At 33.8% G+C, this 23,714-nt stretch overlaps 1 protein-coding gene across 3 annotated transcripts in view; it reads right to left on the bottom strand.

The window, feature by feature from the left end:
* Window positions 1-23,714, bottom strand: part of LOC147078282 (ATP-binding cassette subfamily G member 4) — a 120,895-nt gene that overhangs the window by 18,610 nt on the left and 78,571 nt on the right. For all 3 annotated transcript variants that reach the window (XM_085958228.1, XM_085958212.1, XM_085958220.1), the window contains exons 4-6: window positions 10,598-10,784; window positions 9,109-9,433; window positions 7,125-7,266 (exon numbers count right to left, since the gene is read on the bottom strand). In XM_085958228.1, the coding sequence (XP_085814354.1) occupies window positions 7,125-7,266; window positions 9,109-9,433; window positions 10,598-10,784 (654 nt within the window). The remainder of the gene's footprint in view (window positions 1-7,124; window positions 7,267-9,108; window positions 9,434-10,597; window positions 10,785-23,714) is intronic.

Genomic DNA, 23,714 nt, shown 5'->3' with positions numbered 1-23,714 from the left:
GAGAAGATTCCGATAAAAATACTATGTTGAAATTAGGCACGCAGTATTCTTTTGCCGACTTTTTTCTCAGATAAATGTAATAACCTATTATTATTCATTCTAACTTGATTGAAATCACATTATAAAAATTTCTGAAAATATTACAAAAAATGACTTTATAGGCGATGCCGCCGCTACGGCGGCACTCGAGTAATACGGGAAACTTCTAATGCCGCCGATATGGCGGCACTCGAGTGTTAAGGGTTAAAATATGATGTCACTTTTTTTTTTTTTTTGTAAGGCTGTTGAATCAATTTTTATTTTGAACCAATGAAACTTATATACATTTAATTAGCTCATTATAACCCAAAAATATTTAAAAGGTATCAACCAGTGTTGCCAACTAACATTTTCAAAGTTCAGTAGATTTTTTGATTTTTTCTTCAAAATACCATTGATTGACAAAAATGTATGAAATTCAACGATTGTGTTTGGTGAAAGCGTGCATATTGACATAATCTCACAAGTGTCTTTTAAAAAATCATGTAAAAAGTGACTTTTGTTCATCACAAATATCATTATTTCTTCTTTTCCTGACAACAATTTCAGTAGATCTGAGGGTGGAAGTAGTCCGCAGACAGTGCAATGTGTAGATAGCAGTTAAAACCTAAAAATTACAACATTTTAATAATTCAATATTTTTAATAATCAGCAAAACACTGCCGTGAGAACGGACATATGATCACCTCCCGCCGGCTGAAGAAATGCTTAAGTGCCGGGTGTCAGTTGTCCATCACAGGAATGAACGAGTAAACAGTGCATTCCTGTCATTGTGTCGTGTGAAATCCATTGTTGGACTGATAACGTTTGTACCTTAATCAAATTTCGCAGACAAAATCCCAGGAATCTATCCGCAATGTGGGAACCAAACAATAAATTTACCCACGCTGTGGATAGCATTTCCTTTGTCTACTTTCAATATAAAAACAGACGTGGCAATCCAACAAGGAATCAGTACCTTAAATTCGCTCGTCTTAATAACACGCCGCTCGCTTCAACGTTAAAATAACTTTTATCACAAACACTATTGTCGTAATCTAATTTATAAACTTTGTATTATTCAAGCTGTAAATTGAATCTGTAATTTGTGTTAAGGGATAATAAATTTGGGGAATTACTTTTATACGCATCAAAACCTTCTGATTTTATTCATCACCTACCCCTCATCACACCATCCCTTGCCAAAGATCTAATGAAATTCCAGTAGACATGGCAACACTGACTATGCGATCAACCCAGTGTTGCCAAGTCAAAATTTAAAAATTCAGTAGATAGACATGGCAACACTGACTATGCGATCAACCCAGCAGTGTTGCCATGTCTACTGAAATTTGCCAATATACTGAATTTTTGATTTTTTTTTGAAATTCAAGAAATCTACTGATATTTGTGTTTCTCCATAATTGTAAATTAACTGATGATTCTTTCAATAATAAACTTGAAATGATTTACGCATGACCTTTTTTGATGTTATACACTTCTAAATTGACATAAAAAGCATTGTAACTCTACCCAAGAGCGCCATTATACCCATTAATATCATCATTGTTTACAGTAAATTAATATTATTAGTTATTGTTATTCTTATTAGTTTATATCATATCTAATAAACCACATTTTTCAAAATCTTCTGAAATTTTAAATTTTGACTTGGCAACACTGGGTTGCAGTGTTGCCAAGTCAAAATTTAAAAATTCAGTAGATCGACACCTCCTACGTATACTATTGTAACTAACAAAATGACGTTTTTCACTTTTTTTCATTTTTCGTATCCATAGTATGTATTACATATGATGCCATTTACAGAATTTCAAAATTTGTATTATAAGTGCGATTTTCAAGCATTGCACATTATTGTATCTCAAATATCTTGAATTTTTTCCGACGTGAAGTATGGTAAAGTATTTAGCAATAGTATACGCGGGAAACACACGGAGATCTTGCCGCGCGGGTGTATTGTTACTGCTAATTACGATACTTCACTTCGGACGGGAGGTGACACACCGCTACCAGTGTGAACTTTTGGTTATATTGTATTTTTTGTATGATTTGGTAAATATTAAATACCATAATGAAGAGATCTAGACAATGCCAATGAAAATTGCGCAATATGCCCGCCTCTACAGCACTTTAGTGTCAAGAATACAAAAATTGATAGAAAATCTATGCGTTCACAAAAATGTGTGATTAGGCCAGATGGGACAATTAATAGTACAGCGTATAATATTATAGAAACGGATAATAATAGTAAAACAACAATGGACGAAATAAATTCTACCCAGGGAAACTGTGACTTTAGAATTCAAGGTAAGTTAATATTTTTAATTTTTTTCTCGTACGACAACAAAAAGTATCGTAAGTAATACTTACCATTGTCTTCGTCGTTTCTTTGCTTGTAACTATTAGTGTATGTAATATTTACCATATTTTACGTCGGAAAAAACTGAAAAAAAATATTGTATCTATCACTTATGGTAATTTACGTCGTGCTTATTTTAGTAAAATAAATTGTATGTAGTACTTATCATATTATACGGCGACATACAATTTTAGTTGCAATAGTATACGTGTGATAACTTTTATAAATTCATGTTTATTTAGTTGTTTTGCTTTTTACAGAGTCACCACTGCCTCCAGGTGCTAATTAAAACATGATAATGGAACTTTTAGACATTATTTGTGACGATGATGAGACTAGTGCCAGCGTTGCTGATACAAACAGACTACATTCTCTCGAAAAGATTAATAGTAAAAGTAATTGGATAAATTATATAGAGCTATTATTGTGAAAAATCACCTGAAGAGGTACTGTTACCATAAGGCATGAGATTTATAATCCTTAAAAAAATCCCCCCATTTTTAATGGTTAAGGTTTTGGGTGATCGAAATAAAGTGGAAATATGTAGCTAAATTAGCGATAAATGAAAAGCAATGCAGAGTTTTTACTGAAACTCAGTCGTGGCGAAGTTTTACCATTAAATGTCATTTGACGAAATGAAAATAACATAGAATTGGTAAAAGTCTGCAAAAAAAGTTTCTAGCTACATTCTCTATTTGTAACCAATTCGTATGCACAGCTTTGGACAAGGTGGATAATGAAACTTGCGTTTTAATACCTGATCAACGAAGTCGATACAAACATTATAATGTTGTATTAACTTATGATATGAAAATCAGTGTTTCCGACCATGTTAAGTCCATCCAACCGGACGAATCATATTATGTTCGACAGCGATCAAGCAAATTTCACTTGGATGGCGACCTGGATTTTATCCCTCTGTTTAAACTATATAATGAATGGTATGAACCCACAATATACATACATAAAGCTCAAACAGAAAAGCAGTATCAATTATTCATAATCAATGAAAATTTTAAATTGTGTTGTGTAACTATGTCCCTAAAAAGGACCAGTGTGACCAATGTCACATTTTCAAAAACTTACAAGTAAGAGTAGCATCCACTGAGCAACTACCAGTTTATGGCAAGAACCTTGATCGTCAGTTCAAATTATTTGATAAACATGATGTTCAATCATCAAATGGCAGAATGCCCTTCACGGGAATTTGAGTATATTTTATTATAAACGTAAATTATCGGTTTTTAATTTCACTGTTTTTCAATTCATACAAATGGTTGCTACATTATACATGTAGCAGAAGGCTGAAGGCAAACGAGGTGCAAATGAGGACTCAAGTTGCGTACTTAATTTTGTAATCAAATATTGTGCCCAATGAGCAAAAGACTTCAGGTTTTGGTCTAACAAACAGAAATCGCATTAATTATGACTTTAACATGACTGTATGCGGTCCATAACTATAATGTTAATGTAAAGTACACATTTTTGGAATGGGGACATACGCAAAATGAAGAGGACTGCGCTCAAGCCCTGATTGAAAGATGTTCAAAAAACAAATAAATTTTTGCACCTCCAGAACGGTACTGTCTAGTTAGATGGGAAAAACAAGAGAGAAAACCCGAGGATGTGGTAGGGATCAATCACGTAGACATGTTTGATTTCAGAGCTCTATTAAAATATCATATATTATGGACTAATGCAAATTACTATAAATCACAATGATCCGTTTAAGATTAATTACAAGTGCGACTTGTCTAGCACTGTCTACTCAACCATGGTCGTGAAAAGTAACACCTAGCCCACGCAACGAGAAACTTCATTTTCTTTAATCACAAATATTGCCAATTCCAAAAGCTAAGACAGATGATTTACTGAATATGTGCAACAGTGGAATCATTCCTGGAGTTATATCGAGTTTTTCAGTAATTTCATATATGTCAATACCTACCACTGAAATTCCACCAGCAGATTCTGAGGAAGATTGATTTTATTATTTGTGAATACGAAAACCTATACCAAATTGTGTTCTCGTAGGATGAAAATAAAATCAGCTTAATAATTAATAATATGCCAGTGTAAACAATTTCTTTTTGGTTGGATGTTTTAAATTTTGCATGGTTCTTTTGTCACATCATATAATTGAAAATTAATTCCAAACTAAATATATAGTTGCATAATGATTTTTTTTCAGTTTCACGTATATTTTAACCTGAAGTGCACCCTTCCATCTAATCACCCATTGTTATTTATTCCCTTGTCTGATTTTACTTTGATATTATTGATTATATTAATTTACCAAGAATTCGTAAGAACTTTGGTTTGAAGTGATTGTAATTTTAATTTTTTGCTTTTAATTTTATTTCAATATTTACATACTTCCTTGAATTGGATTTTTGATTGAAATTGTTTCTTCTCTATTTTTGTCTGAATGTTTAATTTTTATCACGTCATGAAAGACTTAAATTTATATGTTTTATTAAGTAATTTTATTTAGAGAGTATTTTTTCCAACCTACCTGTCTGACGACCCATACCATAATTTTTAATTATTGTTATTACCGAATTATGATTTAAAATACGCAAAAAATCCTAGGTAACAAAATGTTTTTAGTATATACAATATATTTCAACAAAACTAGGACGACGTAAATTATGATAAGTATCACATACAACTAAATGCATGTAAGAGATTCCGCCGTAAACTATTGTATGTGCTTGATACAATATTTCGAACAAATTCTTTTCCGCAGTATAATGTTGTAACAGCATTTTCTGATAAACCACAAAAAATATTAGATATCCTTGAATGCAAAACAAATCTATTTATAATTGACAATAGACATCCCAAATTTGGTGCAAAACATTCAAAAGGTCGACTTACACCAAGCTTTTGTATCTTTAAACCGCTCTCCTGTAAAGTTGCGATTATGAAGTTACAATACTATACGTAGGAGGTGTCGAGATATACATGGCAACACTGACTATGCGATCAACCAGTGTTGCAAAGTCAAAATTTAAAAAAAAATCAGTAGATAGACATGGCAACACTGACTATGCGATCAACCCAGTGTTGCCAAGCCAAAATTTAAAAAAATCAGTAGATAGACATGGCGACACTGACTATGCGATCAACCCAGTGTTGCCAAGTCAAAATTTAAAATTTCAGTAGATTTTGACAAAAAATTCAGTAGATTTCATAAAATATCAGTAGATTTTGAAAAATGTGGTTTATTAGATATGATTTAAAACTAATAAGAATAACAATAACTAATAATATTAATTTTCTGTAAGCAATGATGATATTAATGGGTAAAATGGCGCTCTTGGGTAGAGTTACAATGCTTTTTATGTCAATTTAGAAGTGTATAACATCAAAAAAGGTCATGCGTAAATCATTTCAAGTTTATTATTGAAAGAATCATCAGTTAATTTACAATTATGGAGAAACACAAATATCAGTAGATTTCTTGAATTTCGAAAAAAAATCAAAAATTCAGTATATTGGCAAAAAATATCAGTTGATCTACTGAAATTTAAGTAGACATGGCAACACTGGATCAACCATAGAATATATGTCAGAATTTAATAACGTAACATTTTTTTTATGGCTGTTAAATGATAATTTTTTAAACCAATGAAACTTATAAACATTCAATTGAATTGGCTCATATAACCCAAAAATATTTAAAAGCTATTCAACAATAATTGGTGTTATACATATGAATAGGTGTATTAAATAAGGCTCTAAGTACCAAAAAGTAGTATTGCCTGTAGTTAGAAAATACCGAGTCATTGCAGTAAAATTTCATGAAGCAGACCTTTTGAAAAATGTAGTTTTACAGTGTGAAGCAATCACGGCAGCTTCTATAATTTTAGGTATTAAGAACTCGCAAGTGTCAACACACCATCGTCAGCTATTTTATATTGAATGCCGTTGACCACTGCAGTGCTACTTACACCATTATAAATAAAACACGCCAACGGACTTACAACGTCGACAGGTTTAATTATTTTGCTGTATTTTTTTGACTTGCTTGAGGCACTTAGACTATAGTTGAAGTTATTGGCGTTGGTATGTAGAACATGTTTTTATAAAAATGTCAGTTTTTATTATTTTGGTACTTAGCGCCTTAATTTATACACGTATTCATATTATTTAAATCATTATCAACTAGGATCAATCCACTGCTGGATGAAGGGTTCTCTAGCCTGATTCTATTCCTTTCTGTCATTTGAATTGCTGTATTTATCAAAATCGGTGATATTATATTTATCTACATATTAATATCGTCATCGTCACCATCGACCTGATCTAATCCACTGCTGGATGAAGGGTTTTCTAGCCTGATTCTATTCCTTTCTGTCATTTGAATTGCTGTATTTATCAAAATTGGTGATATTATATTTATCTACATACTCATATCGTTATCATCATCATCATCAACTAGGATCAATCCACTGCTGGATGAAGGATTCCGCAACCTCATTCTACTACTATCAGCGAAATGTCAAACTGACTTTGAATAAAAAATCCATCCCGAAGAGAAAACTATGGCGCCATCTATGCATACTTCACAATTATAATAAAATCCAACACCGCCAAGCCGTCTGCAAGACCTAGCGAGACAGACTGGCGAGAGCCAGCTGGCTCAGCTAGTTAATATGAATATATCAGTTAAATAATGCATATTATGATGTAGCAATGACGTGAAGAAAATATATCTCACCTAATGTCTTGCTTTCCATTTTCGATAGCGTTGACCAATTTTTTTGTGTTTTCTCCATATTCTCCGCAGGATACCTCAATGATGAATGAGGCGGGATTGTGGTACGGCGGACATTGAAGATTTAGACTACCGAGCCATTCGACTAGAAAAAATAAATACAAAATCATTAATGCATGAAAACATTTCCTACCATCGATAACCAACCATGTTCTATTATTTGAATTGTAGAACTATTTCATGATTATTTGATGATTTCATGATATTTCAAGTAATTATAAGTTGATATGGTGAGTTACAAATTTTTTTTTCAAGCACTACGATTCAGTATAGATTTGGTCTGTAGATCTTTAGTCCGTCAGATTACGCTTGGTCCAAGTTATGCAGCCATTTACTTGATCTAAATACAATTTGAAAAACGCTACGATATTAATATGCAGCCGCTGAATTAGAACCCCCCCACTGATGGTCGAGCATTTTGAAAATTGTTGTTTTTGGATAAGTATAGATTTGTGGATACTGTGCAAAGAGCAACCATTCCTTGTAACAAAGTTTGCAAATTAAAACATGACATCTGATTACCCTGTATAAGTACATATTATGGTTTTCTTTGTTCTGTAAAAAATATTATACAGTAATTATCATTTCTATGCCTCACGATATGACTATGGATGTATCTGAAAGGCTGCAGATTTTTACTGACACACGTTGAATGTAGAGCGAAGCTCTTACTACAATCGCAGCAACACCGATAATTTGTGGCAGAGTATTTCATAATTATTCAAACAGATGTCACGGTGTGTCTAATATTTTAGATTATGAAAATCAATTGACAGTGGCTAGTAATTTAAGGTTAAAGTCGGACGAGATAAGTCGTGAAATTTGTATGTACGGCATGTTGATCACGGCCTCACAGAGCGAGATAACTCGCTGAATGCATATAACAGGTTAATATTTATATATGTTACGCCGATTGTGCGAAATTGAATATTACATGAAATGGGCAAAATTTTGCCTAAATCATGAAAAATGCAAGCCCGTTACCTTATTCATGAATTAGACAAAATATCTGGAGAGTGCGTGAATTCGGCAGTAATTTTTCTGTCTAGTTCATGTCTTGGACAAATTAGATAGTAGCGCTACGGTGGTATTTTTTGCAACTAAACTAAATGTATCAAAATGCTCGTGCATTGGTCAAAATGTACATATATTATCTATGGTCAAAATAGATAATCGCGCTCCGGTGGTATTTTTTGCAACTAATCAAACTAAACAAATGTCATTGATTATAATATAAAAATATACCAATCAATATGTAACTGCAATGAATTTCATATCTATTTACTATGCGCAAAGAAATCTAGAACTATAATATGATAACGGAAGAATTTTATTGAAAAGTATTTTCGTGATTTGATTCGTGCTTGGTCGATTGAATGTTTGTGATAGTTTGTTGACACTTGATAGCTAACCTCAAAATGGACATTCAGTTGAATACATTAATTCAGAATTACAAAACCAAACCAAACCTAACCTAACCTAATAATAATAATATTATATTATGTCCAATTATAACTAATAAAACCATCCGTATTAAATTTACTTTTTCTTCTGTCATGTTGACAGTTCAAGAATTCCATACCCTGGCGAATTCATGTACCCAGCAGAAAATTTACCTAATTCATGAATAAGGCAACAGGCTTGACTGTTACATGAATTAGCCAAAATTTTGGCCATTTCATGTAATACTCAATTTCGCACATTCGGTGTAACATATATAAGTTCATCATAATAATATTATCTGTTGTTAAACTGTAAGTAATCATACTACTTATTTATATCTGATAGGTATGATATTATTAAAAATATAGATGACTGTCCATTTGCTTCCGGATTACGTTAGGTTAAACGTTAAACAAAGTGTGGATCAGAAGACATTTTTTAAATTACCATCTAATGGTATCTATACTAAATGATTTTCCCATACCTAGTCTTCCCGTGCTGCCTTGATAGACACACTGTCCTTCAGCCAACGTGTAGAGGTGATCAAACATCTCGAAAAGCCTCGCAGAAGGCTGGTGAATGGTGCAGACGATGGTACGACCCTCCTTGGCCAGTGCTTTCAATAGAGAAACGCATTGGAAACAAGAGGAACTGTCTAAACCGGAAGTGGGCTCGTCGAAGAACATGATCGGAGGATTGTTGACCAGCTCCAACGCAATTGAGAGTCGTTTTTTCTGGCCTCCGGATAAGTTCGATGTCATTGTGTTTCGATGCTCCGCCAAGCCTAAGGTGTCCAGGATTTCTTGAGTCTGAAGCATCCAAGATACATATATGATTAGTTATTTACTCTTATAACAATTCATGATAATGTGGGTAGTAATTAAGTGGGATATCGAGAATCCTAAACATATTATACAAGACCTAGCAAGACAGCTGGCTTAGCTAGTATATATAAATAGTTATACTTCGATAATTTTGTAAGGAATATCTAGAAATTTATGTGATGGATATAAAATATAAAATATTGTCGTATTAATATGCAATGTTGACCAATTGAAAATACTTATTAAAAATTAGTTAATAGTTTCAATTTTAAATGTTACTGAATATTGGAAATATAGATGAATAAGTAAAATTAATTATCTTTATCATTTATAACATTTCAATTAAACTCAAAATGGGCATTTGAGAAAGCAGTAGCGAAGGATGGAGGTAGGCTGTTAAGATCCGCCATAAACAATACACATTAAACTTTGTTAGTCATAGGTATTTGTTTTTATTGAACTAAGACTTTGATTTACAGATGGTATTGGTTAGTTTTTAAAAATCAATTAAACCCTGTCTAACCAAACCATAATAGTTTTGGTATATTTTGGGCGATATGACAAAATTGTGCACGCTTTTTCATTTATACTTATTTGCTTTCGTTGGATTAAAAAAACATTACACATATTGTTGGTTCATTTTTTTAAATTCATTAAGTCCTGCCTAAACCAAACTAAAATAGATAAAAAAATATTATTCTATCTATAAAATATCTAAAATTATGTATGATTTAATTGCAAAATTTTAGATATTTTATAGATAGATGAGTATTTTTTGACTATTATCTATTATGGCTTGGTTTTCGCAGGGTTTACTTGAATTTTAAAAACAAGGTTTATGGCGAATCTTAACAGCCCACCTCCACCCTTTGCCACTGTGAGAAAGAGATGAAGATACTATTTATTAGAAATAATAAACACTTTAAAATGTTTCACTATAAGTTTTATTAGCAAGTACTTATAATAATTAAACATTTGTAGTGTTTTTTTATTTCTAATAACAAGTCATTCCATAAAAGGAAAAAATAATATAATGACATAGTACTCCATAATAATAGTATGTTACTGATCTCGTGATTTCTGTAGTAAGTATTTGTAGTGCAGCATAAAAGCGCTTCGCAGAGGTGTATATCGCAAGTAGTTACTCACCACTTTCTCCTTATGTTTGGAGAGGTCAGAAGGCAACTTGAGGCTGGTGGCAACGGCCATGGCCTCACTGACGGTGAGATTGGCGTGCAACTGATTATCCTGCATGATGTAGCACGAAAGCTTCCTGAACTGGGACAAGTTGCGCTCCATCCCGTTCATCGTGATGCTCCCCTCAATTCCTGTCGTTCTGGAAATAGAAGAAAAGCATCCAATGAGACAAATACTTCAATGAATAACTGTTTTCATGTAATAGATTTAATTTAATTTAAGTCAGTATTAACATACTATCATGTTGAAATAATATTTTTATATCTATTACTACAGTCGAACTTTGTTAGTACGAGGAAGATGGGACCGACTGAATTTACTCATTATAAGCATTACTCGTTATATCGTTATATAACATTTTTCGCGCCACATTCTATTTAAGCATAGAACATAAAAAATCTGAAAACCATTGTAAAAATCCCTAAAACAAGCATGGCATTCACAAACTACAAAAGAAGTTGTTTATTGTAATGAAGTGCTGACCCGCCGGCGCTGGTCACACTTCACAACGCTTGGATTTTTTACATGCAATTTCAACCATATGCGCGGTTACTTTTTCAACATTGTCGGCGAAAACACCAATTAGGTACTTAGACACTTAACTAGTGTCACAAACGTAATCCGACCCCGGCGGCATCGGTCTAGTTAACTTCCCGGTCGGATTTTTTTGCTTAGGGTTGACAATGTTGTTTTTAAACGATTGACACATTAACAGTTTTGCTCAGAATACCCGAGAAGTAGCTCGTTATAAAAGTGAATAAATGTATGGACAAAATCATAAACTAAAATGTCAACGAATGTTTCCTCATTACATCTATTCTATCTATCTCTTCCTCATTGATCGTAATAACCAAGTTCGACATACACAATTATTTGTCTATGGACTCGTCTAGTCTTACCAACCGAATAAAGTAACCTGTCATTATTCTGAATTTTTGGAGGCTGATCATTACAAGCCGTTTTACTTTTACTTTTCATCCAACTATTTACAAATCCGAATTCTGGGTCTCAGATATCTTTTAGTTAGGACTCTCAGAAGAAGAATATTTGGGTAGGTTAAAAATTCCACAATGGGAAACACGTGTGATCCTATACCTTTGGTTGACTCTTAACTTAGAGAGACAGTAAAATGTTTTCTTCATTTAGGTACCTACTACACCATGGCCCCCAAATTTTGAAGCGGGGCCCCCTACCCATCGCTAGGGTTAAAGGCAATGGGACTTTTTACTTTTTACAGAATTGTTTTCTAAATGTTGTTACATGTAAAATGTTTTTTTTGTATTGTTGAATAAATCCACTTGAATTATTTGAATCACTTGAGTTGTCGAATATCGACACATAGTAATCAAAAATTGCATCACATAACTAGACATCTTAAAATTTTAAAACTCTTCAAATAAAATAGCGCCACGGGCGACTTTTTTCCCCATAATGCCAAATTTGTGATGTGTGTTTATCTCACTTATCAGGTCGAACCGCTACGTCGGATCCCCCCGTAGCACGGGCTCCCAGGCGAAAGCCCTGTCAGGTTTATCAAAATATGGTTTATCAAGAAGTGTCTGAGATAGTTACATACTTAGTAAAGGGCAGTGATCGGTCATGGCCCCCACAAAGCGGGGGCTGACAGGGCTCTAGCCTGGGGGCAAGGCGTGGTGAACCGACCAGATAAGTGATTTAAACACACATCACAAATTCTCTTGAACAGTAAAAAAAAGGCGCTATTTATCTTCAACATTATTATTATTTGAAATTATGTGGTTGTAACAATTTTTAGTTGTGTATCTATACTCGACAATTTCATAATTATATACAAAAAACACTATACACATTAATTTTACCGCGTAGGAGTAGAGTTTGGAGCTACTGTAGAGCGTCACACTGCCTTTATCTTTAGCGATAGGTAGGGGGCCCGTCAAAGATCCTAGCCTGGGGGCCCGTTTCAGGATGTGGGGACCATGTCGGTAACACAGCTGCGCGTACCGAGAGAGTTTTGGAGGACAAAGACATAAGGCCTCTATTGACAAAATTCAGTTAAAGGATATCAAAATTTAACAAAATTACAGTGTTCAACCCACTTAGGGTTTTCAAAGTATTAATAATATTACAATTAATAAGAAGTGTACAAATTCATAATATTGCTGGAACGAGTAAGAGAATGTATTCTGTCTCTATCTATACACGTGTAGTATTTAAGTAAGGGCAAGCGGCCTATCTGAATAGTCTTGATAATGGTGTTACAACCGAAATAGCTATCGACAAACCTTTTTTAAAAACCTGTAGAATTTAATATTAATTATATTTTCATTTCTTGTAAAATTCAGTTACATAATCTGCAGTAAAAAGAACTTATGAAAAAAATGTCATCGAATTAGTTCAATAATTGGTATCCCACTTTATTCGCTATTATTTGTCAACCATATTTTCCGATATTAAATACGTCCCATTAAAATTAACCGTATTTTTTGTATTATAGGTATATAAGCACATGCATATCCATATTTATGCACAAGCAATATTAAACTTCTGATTACGTTTCTAAACAATAAAAAAGGAAACAATCCAGAAGCGACCGTTTTAAAGAACAATCACATCGGTTGGATGCGCTCGCGTAAATTTGAATACACGTTACATAAAAAAGAAAATAAAATTTAGATGAAGTGTCTATAACCATCCACAATCTTGCAAAAATCTATTTTTTAAATATGTCAGTCTTCACTGTAAGATTTATGAGTTTGATAAACATGTAGGTAGAGTTAAAAATAATTGACAAGTATTATAGACGTAGGGATTCAAGCCCTGGATTTCTAATCCAAAATTTTCGTCAGGTCCCAGCAGCCTTATGTTCTAACTAGTGATATAAAGTCACCCGACGACATGACGTAATTGTGACGTCAGCCAATACACGCTCGAGGCAAGCCGCCCAACACACACTGCTCACCATAGATATTATTATGCTGAAACACCTATTTGTCTATGGGGACAATGAATAACGCCAGTATTTGACTAGCGTTATTTTCTCGAATACTATTATCACTCCGGTAGTACGTCACAATGATGTCATATGACGTCATATCGACCAGGCGACTACAACTCGCAAGTTCAAACATACGGCCCCAGGTCCTATAAATATCATGCTTTACTCCGATTTACGATTACTATATGATAACATGTAGCTACGTGATACGTAATTTTATAAAAGAAAATTTTAATCACGTGTCACAAATGCTGACGCCTGTCCATTGTGACATACAACTATTGACAATTACTTTGGATACAGAATAAAATTAGGCATTCCAATTTCAATATAATAATATAAATGGACACGTGTTAGCAGAATAATATCACAACAGTCTACAAAGATATGAACACGAATACCAATGTCATGGCCCCCACATACTGACGCGGGCCCCTAGGCTAGGATCTTTGGCGGACCCCCCCTACCTATCGCTAAGGATAAATGCAGTGTGACGCTCTACAGTAGCGTTTTTCAAATGGTGTACCTACGCGGTAAAAGTAATGTGTACCTATATTTAGTGTTTTGTTGTCTTATATTTTAATACATCCATTTGAATTATGGAGTTGTCGAGTATCGATACCAATGACATATTAAATGGACAACTCACTTCATACCCGGCGCGCACGAGAAATTGTGCATGAAAGTCATTTACAGATGTATAGGTAGATGTCACGTGACCATATGACGTATCCGTTTCCATTATGCGATACAAGCTTCGAGAATTTATAGTAATATAACCTTTATTGTGATGGCGTATTAGTGTCATGACTCATTGCGTTTGAAACAGATTCTCCTTACGACTTCTCGGAGATTAGACGCAAGTGAGCCCAGCGAATCACAGGCGACTGTCCAATGGTTTCTGTCATTCTATTGCATTGAATAAACATTCATCAATATCTTAAAATGGCATTTTATAAATAATAAATAATACTAACACATGAAAAGTGATATCCCATCTTTCTTGGAGTGTTTAGTAGATTTTTTTACAATTTTTAACTAGGCACATTGGCATTTTGTAACACAATAATAACGGTGGAGTCGAAACCTGACAGTCAGAATGTTCATTTGAGCGTAGGATACCGATATTAAAATATGACTTTCGCCATCCGGCAGACCCGACACAAAGTGAGTGTCATTTTATTTTCTAGATGCTTCGTCCATATTAATGTCATTGATCGATACACAATTAATAATGTTATCTAATAACATTGTTGAAGGAAAACAGCGCAGGCGACTTTTAAAGCGAATTTGTGATGTGCGTTTATCTCACTTATCTGGTCGACTCGCCTCGCCGGGTCCCTCCTGAGCCCGGGCCCCCAGGCTAGAGTCCTGTCAGCCCTACCCTTTCTGGGGCCATGATCAATGTACAATATACCATATTGGTAAGTCAGGTAAGTGTTAAATCTGAATTAGGTAGTATAGTTTTCAGTAGAAGCGCCTAGTTTCAAACGCCCCAAAAACGATTTTACGTAGTTCTGAGAAAAATGAGAAAAACGATTTTAGGTAGTTTTGAGAAAAATGAAAAAAAAACTCATCTAAAATCTGTGAGTTTATGTATTTATTTTTTAATTCGTACATTCTAAAGGGTAACTTGGCTTATCCATTTTAGGGATATTTGAAAGCACACGCAACCATTTTAGCGGGTTGTGAAATTTATCCTAATATTTGATCATACGTATTGACGGTTTTTGGCGTTTTTTAACGTTCAATAAGTCTATCATACAATTCCAATTTTCAAAAACCGTTTTAGAGGTATTTGAAACTAGGCGCTTCGTTGTTACTTTCAGCCACGAGTGTGGTTGTACTATTAGTCTAAGGATTGTACCTACGGTCTCTATGTAAGCATTCTAGTACCTAAGTAATGTACTCGTACTATGCATACCAGGGAACTCTGTTCTGTGATGCATACAATTTTAAACTTGAATATGCAACCGAAATACTCGAAACCGAAAAACCCAAAAACCACTGTTTCGATTAGAGAGTAGATTGTTTTATTTTTAGTTTCTTTTTTCAATTTATATGGACGTATTGCGTATTTTATATGATTTTAAAAGTGTTTTGTCAAATAATTGTTGGACGCTGATTGCGTAAAGTAATATTTAAAATGAAACACCCGACAGGGGTCGGGTGGGGTAGGTAAATTTCATAAAATAAGAAATAAGTAATCAATGAAAATATTTTAACATAAAGTATACTCAAAGTAAAAATAAACGTGATGAGAACTGATATAAAGAATTGGGTTTTTAAATAAATTGAACATACCGAACGAACAGCCATATGACTAGGGAATCCAATCCCGAGCCAAAATTCTGATCCCGGGATTTCGGGATTACAATTTGACAATCCCGGGATCCCGGGATTGGGATTTTTTTCCAATGTTAATATAAAATTTTTATATTTACAAATAACATTGATAAAATCGGTCAAAAATAAATCTAGTATAATTTATACTATTTAAGACATTTATTGTTAATATTGTATACGTTAAATCATGGAAATACACAAGTTTAATGGAGTAAATAATATTTTAATATAAATAATAATGTGAATTTAATATGAGATTGCTATTTCTGATAGTAAAGACATAATGAATAGATCAGCGAGATTTAAAATAGTAAAGCAAATAATCATGGCGTACTTATGGCCTTTCCGCTTCATAAATCTAATTAGTCAGCCAAATATGAAACTGCCGTAAAACGTATGATATCATGGTAGAATTACTTTGTTAAAAGTGCGAAGCATTGTTTTTTTACCAATCTTTCTCATTTTTAATAATCTATGTGAAAAAATTAAATGAATCGGCAACCTACACATCAAACTTCATTCAAACTCAGTTTATTTCTAATGTAGTTATTTTGTATTAAAAGTATTTTTTCTGTTATATTTTCCATAAAAATTGATAAAAAAATCAATCCCGAAATCCCGGGATTATGTTTATCAATCCCGGGATTCATAGGTATCGAAAATAGCTCGGGATCCCGGGATCCCGGGATTCGGGATCCCGGGATTGGATTCCCTACATATGACTAAACTGGGTGGATTTATAATATTATTAATATTAATCACAATATGTCGTATGTTTATTAATTATAGTACCTGGATACTCTGTAATTAGTAATTACTCAAGGTCAATGCGAATACTGCCACGTGGTAAAAATTAATTACACGTCATATAAACTAGAAACATGTTATAGTAATTTTTATAACATTAAAATTCGCTCAATTTAATATTGGGCAGGAACTACACGAATTTTATAATAATGCAATTATTTTCAGATAACCTCACTATTTTAACAATGAAAAGTAACATTTTATTACTTTTTACATTTGTGACGTTATTGCATTGTATAAAGCGTGTGAGTACAACAAAAACTCATCCTTTTCGCCTAGGTATGCGAATACCTATACCTATGTAGTTGTAATAATATTTTAATCTAATAGTAATGAGAGATAAATGTATGCCTGTGTATTATTTATTATTAGCTGCTGATTTGTATGTTGTGTTAGTAGGCAATCAATAAAATGTTTGGACTGGAATATAAAGAAAATGTCCCAGGTGCTAAAGCACGTGGAATGTGGATAAATTCCCATCACAAGGGGAAATTGAGTAAGTCTATCTATACTATCTTCCGTCCGAGACTAATATCTGGCCACACAATGAACATTGATGTCCTCGTGGGGAGAAGCGATTCACAGCTCTGCGATGAATGTGTTGTTCAGAAGGATATTGCACACATCGTGATTAATTAATGTATAAAATTTTAGTACAACTCGCAGATGTGTTTGAGAACTATAGTGCGAAAACTTTACGGTGATGGGCGGCGGCTTGGAGAACTAGATCCCCTCCTCTTGCGTTTCAGTATTCATTCCCCCCACCTTGAACGCATTTGACGTTTCTTATAAGTGCGCGGTATCAGTCATTTAGACGTGTTAATAATGGCAAAAGTTTTGAAAAGTGACAGCAGGAAGTTTATAAGTCATCTTATCTCCTGCTGTGAAGAAGAAAATCGACAAAATAACCTCATTCGGCTCTTCAACAACGTTGTCGAAAGAGTTGCCGCGATGACAGCTACAAAACACACTTAAAAATTTTGGGAAAAAAGTTATTGGGAAAAAATGTACACCATTATATGAAATTTGCGAAAATATGTATCTAATTAAGGAAGTGGGAAAAATATCTTCTAATCCTGGCAATACTCACGATACTTCTAAATCGAAAACCATAGATACGATCAACACGAGCGCCGCCGCCAGGCCTTATACTTCAAATACACTCTCTATGACGATCGGTCATATATATGTCGAAAAACCCGTTTCTTATGTTGGCGTCCTGTGTCACAGGGTGTCACAGAGTGTAAATACGATGTCATAGCTCTCATACAATATGTATGTATAATATGTCGGAATGGCATAGATTTGATCATAGACACTAAAACGCTCTTAGCATATATGTGCCCGCTCGTCATATAGTCTATTTGAACCTTAACGTTAGAGTTTTCGGTCTCTAATAGAGAAATAATAATATGCATTGGCATTGGGGCATCTCGGTAAAATTGTTAGGTTTTTTTAAACATAATCGGAGAGAGAGACAGAACAACGTATCCCCACTCAGATGAAAAGAGACCATTCAATTGAAATTGCTAGTTAATATTTACAGAAAATAAGGTAGACATTCAATTTTTGCAACCTTCAAATACACAATGAGCAATTGTCAGTATTTGACGTATTTTTGACGTGTTTAATTTTATCCCACATTCTTCCACAGTCGAGATCGGTTGCCTGTTACTCCACACCCGTTAGGTATTTCAGTTCCCATTATTTCTGAGTTCACTGATCTAGACCTAGACTCTAGCTAGAGGACCTTTTACTATTAGGTACCTACAATCGGTGAAGAGCGCTTTGAGCGAAATTGATTTTAGAATCAATTCGAATAGAGAATAATTTATTTATGGCTACACGCCTAGTACGCCCGGCAAGTGATAGTCTGATAGTCGAATTAAAAATAATTATAGATTAGGTATTTTAGAATGTTGATATGGCAACACAGGAGAGAATATAAAACCTCTATGTACAATAGGTATATAAATTTGAAATTCGAATAAGTTCACTATTACAGGGTTGGCGAACCTTATTACGTACGTACGCGTGCCAAAATTTCCCAAATATTATTTTACAACCAGTCTGACGTGCCAAGCAGTTATAACGAAAAAATATTTTTTTTAAAATTCTATTAAAAAATGATGATATTCTAGATACCACTCACAGAACATAGCACACATATAGTTTAATCACTTTTTTCAATTTCGAAACTGTTTGCCAGAAAAACTACTACTTATCTATTTCACCATTTTTTTTGTTTCTTAGTTGGTGCAGTCATTTTTTGTGGATAGTTATTTGTCAAAGTATTAATTAGTTTGGTTCTTTACGCACAAATTGGCACCAAAATCGCTCCGATCAGATGAGGCATTCTCTCGCTACATTGGTCTCAAGAATCTCAAGCATTGTAAATCGATCAAAATTAGAGGTTCGCTGCGCGGCAGTTCCCGTCGCCTGATGAGGTTAGTGCGATAATAGTATATGTAACGCATAACTTCTAAGGACCGACCTATGCAATTGTATATTTACATTAAACGTAGGTACCTGATGTTTATTTTGAAGAGTCTCCGCCTGCTATTTTTTATAAAATGTGATCTGTCATTTATTATTATTATAAGTATTTTTTCTCTTCAAAGCGTGCCATGCAAAATCATCTCGCGTGCCATAGGTTCGCGACCACTGCACTACAATCATAATAATACGCAGTCAAAACTTTCGCGGCGTCAGTTTGTTGAACCGAATGTTCAGCAAATAAATTTCAATTATTTTGGTTAGACATTTTACGTCTCATTACTTTCGTATGAACGAATTTATATGCGTCGTTTTGATACTTTTTTATACTTCCAGGTAAGCTCGCCCAACAGTTTGCAAAACTTTATAAACACAAAAATAAAATAATAAAATTGTATTTTTCTCAGAAAAGCTGAAAAGTGGAAACGATAAAAATGTCAACATGTGGATAAGTTTTCATTTAAATTCATTAATACCAATATCAATTTATTATCCCACCGCAAGAGATAAATAATATAGATCTTTTCCAAGATTTGTCGTATGTTTGCGTATTCGCAGTTCAATTAAATGTATATAAATTATATAAAATATTATATCGTCATACATAATCCAAAAGTTTGCGATCTTTATCGAATCAATCAACGGTCAATGATTGATGCGTTGAAAAAAACAAATTCTCAAAATACTTACCCACACATAATAAGAAAAATATACAAAACACAAATAAAAAATGGTTTTAGATAGAGTTATACTACAGTGTTTCCCAACATTTTTACACTTCCTGACCGGTGAAAATGGGAAAAATATTTGAGGGACCGCTAACGAAAAATAAATATTATTTATATAATATTGTATGTATGTGTTAGTTTTTAAATTGTATTTCACAACAGGTAGACATAACAAAACAAAACCAAAAACTAAGACGCGGCTCTATAAAACCGTCATACGCACAGTCGTTGCATACGGGTGCGAGTCATGGACGCTAAATGTGAAAGCAGCTGAAATGGTGGATTGCTTTGAGAGAAAGATCCTTAGGCGGATATACGGACTCATGAATGATGGTGAGGAGTGGAGAATTAGGTACAACACGGAACTATACCGCTTATACCAAGATTCAAAACTCTCCAACTTCATAAAACTCCAGAGGCTAAACTGGGCAGGCCATGTCCAGCGCATGCCTGAGTCACGGGTACCGAATAAGATCCTCGAAGAAAACACAGGGGGAAAAGGCCAGTGGGAAAGCCACGCACACGATGGAGTGACAACATTACAAAAGATACCAACCAGCTGCTAAAAATCATGAACTGGAAAAGACGTGCGGAGGACCGTTCCGGCTGGAGGATGGCGGTAGAGGAGGCCAGGGCTCGACTTGAGCTGTAGCGCCATCGAAGAAGAAGAAAAAGACATAACATAATATTGTACGATAGTCTGAATCCGAATTTAAAAAATCATGTGACATAAAAATTCTATTATTAATTGAAATAATCAGATCACGATAAGTAAATTAATAGCATTTTAAAACTTAAAAAAACTGTGAAATCTGAAGCTGCATTCTAGAATAATTTGTTTCGAAGAAACAAGCGCTGCATTGACAAAAATTAGGTTGTTATAGGTATTTAGTTTTTATTACTGAAAATGTTTATTTCATAATATGAATACGTATTGAGTCAAAAATCATATTGTCATATCAAAAACCGAGGCAATGTTTGTATTTCATGTTTGAACATCAGCGGGGTATTAGAAAAATAATAATATTTGTACTTACCTATAAGTATTTAATTTTTTTAATGACGATTTTCATGAAATTTTCATGGCATCGTATTTTAAAATGGGTGACAATACTATCTGCGGACCGACGATTGGGTAACACACACTAGTGATAAATAGTAGATAACGTAAATAATTATAATCTATGGATATCGCCAAAACCGTCAGCTTCTGAATACCAAAAGATGCAGTGATAACTTGATAAGAGGCTCAGCTGGTATTTAATCTTATTTATCATATCAAGAATGTTATCCATTATTATCAATTGAGTTAATATTGCAACATTGAAATTAACCTTGATACGCAATAATTAGGTATTATAACAATGTTATATGTAGCGATACACTCACGGTAGGATCGTAAAGCGCGAACCAAGTTGAGGTGCATGTCGCGGACTATCACGTGACGTCCCAATAAGGTGCCGCTACGGGTGTGTATAATGTCGCTAGTGTATAATGTCGTTTTTCTTGGTGTTTAAAATGTTACCAGACTGGTGCTCCCATCCCGTAGCACATTTTGAACCTTTAAACGAACATTGTCAGTTGGCAAAATCTGCCGAAATCACTAAGACAACAATGAGGTCATCTCACGTTGAACTCCACTACATCGACACCTGCATGACGTTTTGAACGTTTTTATCATATTCCATGTGCCTACACTTTTCGAATGTCATGTCAAAATCACGTTTTTTTGTTTTTAGCGGTTGGCACTATGTATTTTCGATAAGAATGTTGTCTATTATCTATGGTCTGCAGGTTGGGTTCTGTTCAAAATATTATCTATGGATGTCATGTTTTCAAATAATTTTAACGTACGCACACGTAGAAACTGTTAAAATTAGCACGAATATTAATTCAAATTACTAATACATTATAGTAGGCACTCTTCATCAGTGTCATTCTTCAGTGAATTTACAGAGATGGTGATGGTTCAAAATATTCTGCAAAATGACGAAACCATAGCCTAAATTTGTCGCCGCGACAGCGTGACAGTAGGCGACATGCACCTCAATTTGATTAGCGCTTCAGAATGGGTGCTTCATTATCGATCCTGATTCGAAAGAATCTTTACATATTATTATCATACCTAATTCACATAGTTATTAATTATTAGTATACAAAAGAAAACACAGGGGTTAAGTATTTTATATTCCCGCGTGGGTATACCTATTATATTTTTTTATTTGTATGACTCTTGGGTGACAAATGTGAGTGTTTGATTAAACAATTATTTCCAATATTTACTTTACTCCGAGATGTTAGTAATGTCATGTACTTCCCTATCCAAAATCCACGTTGGCGTTCAAATTTATCTATACAAATTAATGACACGATACGCCATGCGGTCACAATAGTATCTCAATAAAATGATTTCCACACAATACCCAACAAAAATACAATGTTCACAAATAAAAATATAAATATAGATATCGTAAATTTTGCCTGTTTTTAAATCTTTGAATTATTATTTAATTTACCACATTATTTGGATGTAGGAAATAGATCATATTATTTTTGCCTCTTATGTAAAATTTAACGGAAATTATTGATAAGTTTCATCATAATAATTGAGGACCTTGAAGGTTTTCCGTAAAAAGTCTCCAATTCACCATAATGCGTACATTATATTTTACAAGGATTTAGGTTGGGTAAACTTTTTCCCTGGGCACTGAAAAAGAAACTCGTCTCAAAATGTGCACTGAAAAAAAGCTTGTCTCAAAACGAACTTTAATATTAAGTAAGTACCTACCTGCATATAATGACAGGGATCGGGTATGTATACTATTCTACCCCCATAAGGAAAAAGGCAGCTTTTCGACAAAAATCATAAATGAAGTTAGTGTACCACTGGAAATTCTGAACCTTTTGACATAAAGTCAAAAGCAGTAAGTACTTGTAAAATTTATTTCAGTATAAAAATTGACATATTGTTTTTCATCTTTTTCACGAAAACGGTAGTTTAAAGACAGTATAAAGAGATTCATAAGCAAAAACACAGCATCGATTGAAAACATACTGGTTTTTGCTTGTACCATACATCAAAAGATTCATCCATATTCCACATTATTGATTTTTTAAAGAAAAGTTCAAAAAAACGTGAATGTCTCATTATCTCAAAATGTGACTTTGGCAAATAGCTGGCAAATAACGCATGGCAAATTTTTGCTGTTTTTATTAATTAATAGATAATAATATGTAACTATCAATTTTGAAAAAAAAATGTATTAAGAGAGTACTTAATGATTTCATTAAATTTTTGCTCACACTTCGAATACATGATTTATATTGTCATACATTCACATTATCCAAAACTAATGAGATTAAAAAATAGCATAAGTACATCAATCCTTTGCTGTACCTGTAATATCAACGTGCAAATTGTAATAGGCTTTATCACTCCCCTCCATTTTGGTAAGAGAATTTTCTCAACTGTCACTTTTATTTGTTTTCTTTTTTTATCGTCTGGGTTCGGGATTTGGAGGTAGATAATTGACACACCGGAATTGTGATGGAAGCGGCGAGTTTATTTACGTTTATTACACTATATGGTTACATTTTTTTAATAATATAATTCTACGGAGGGTGAAATGTACGCGTTCGCGATTTTGCTGCTTGTCGCGATCTCCGCGCCATCTTGTGATTTTTTCCAACGAAACCGTCGTCGAAAAGAAAGCGACGT

The sequence above is a fragment of the Rhyacophila brunnea genome, unplaced genomic scaffold (assembly GCF_057557595.1).
Source record: "Rhyacophila brunnea isolate RB1 unplaced genomic scaffold, BYU_Rbru_1.0 scaffold_11, whole genome shotgun sequence".
In the NCBI taxonomy this organism is placed as follows: Eukaryota; Metazoa; Arthropoda; class Insecta; order Trichoptera; family Rhyacophilidae; genus Rhyacophila; species Rhyacophila brunnea.
Note: the sequence above shows the minus strand (reverse complement) of the source record. Positions and strands in the feature narration are given on the sequence as shown.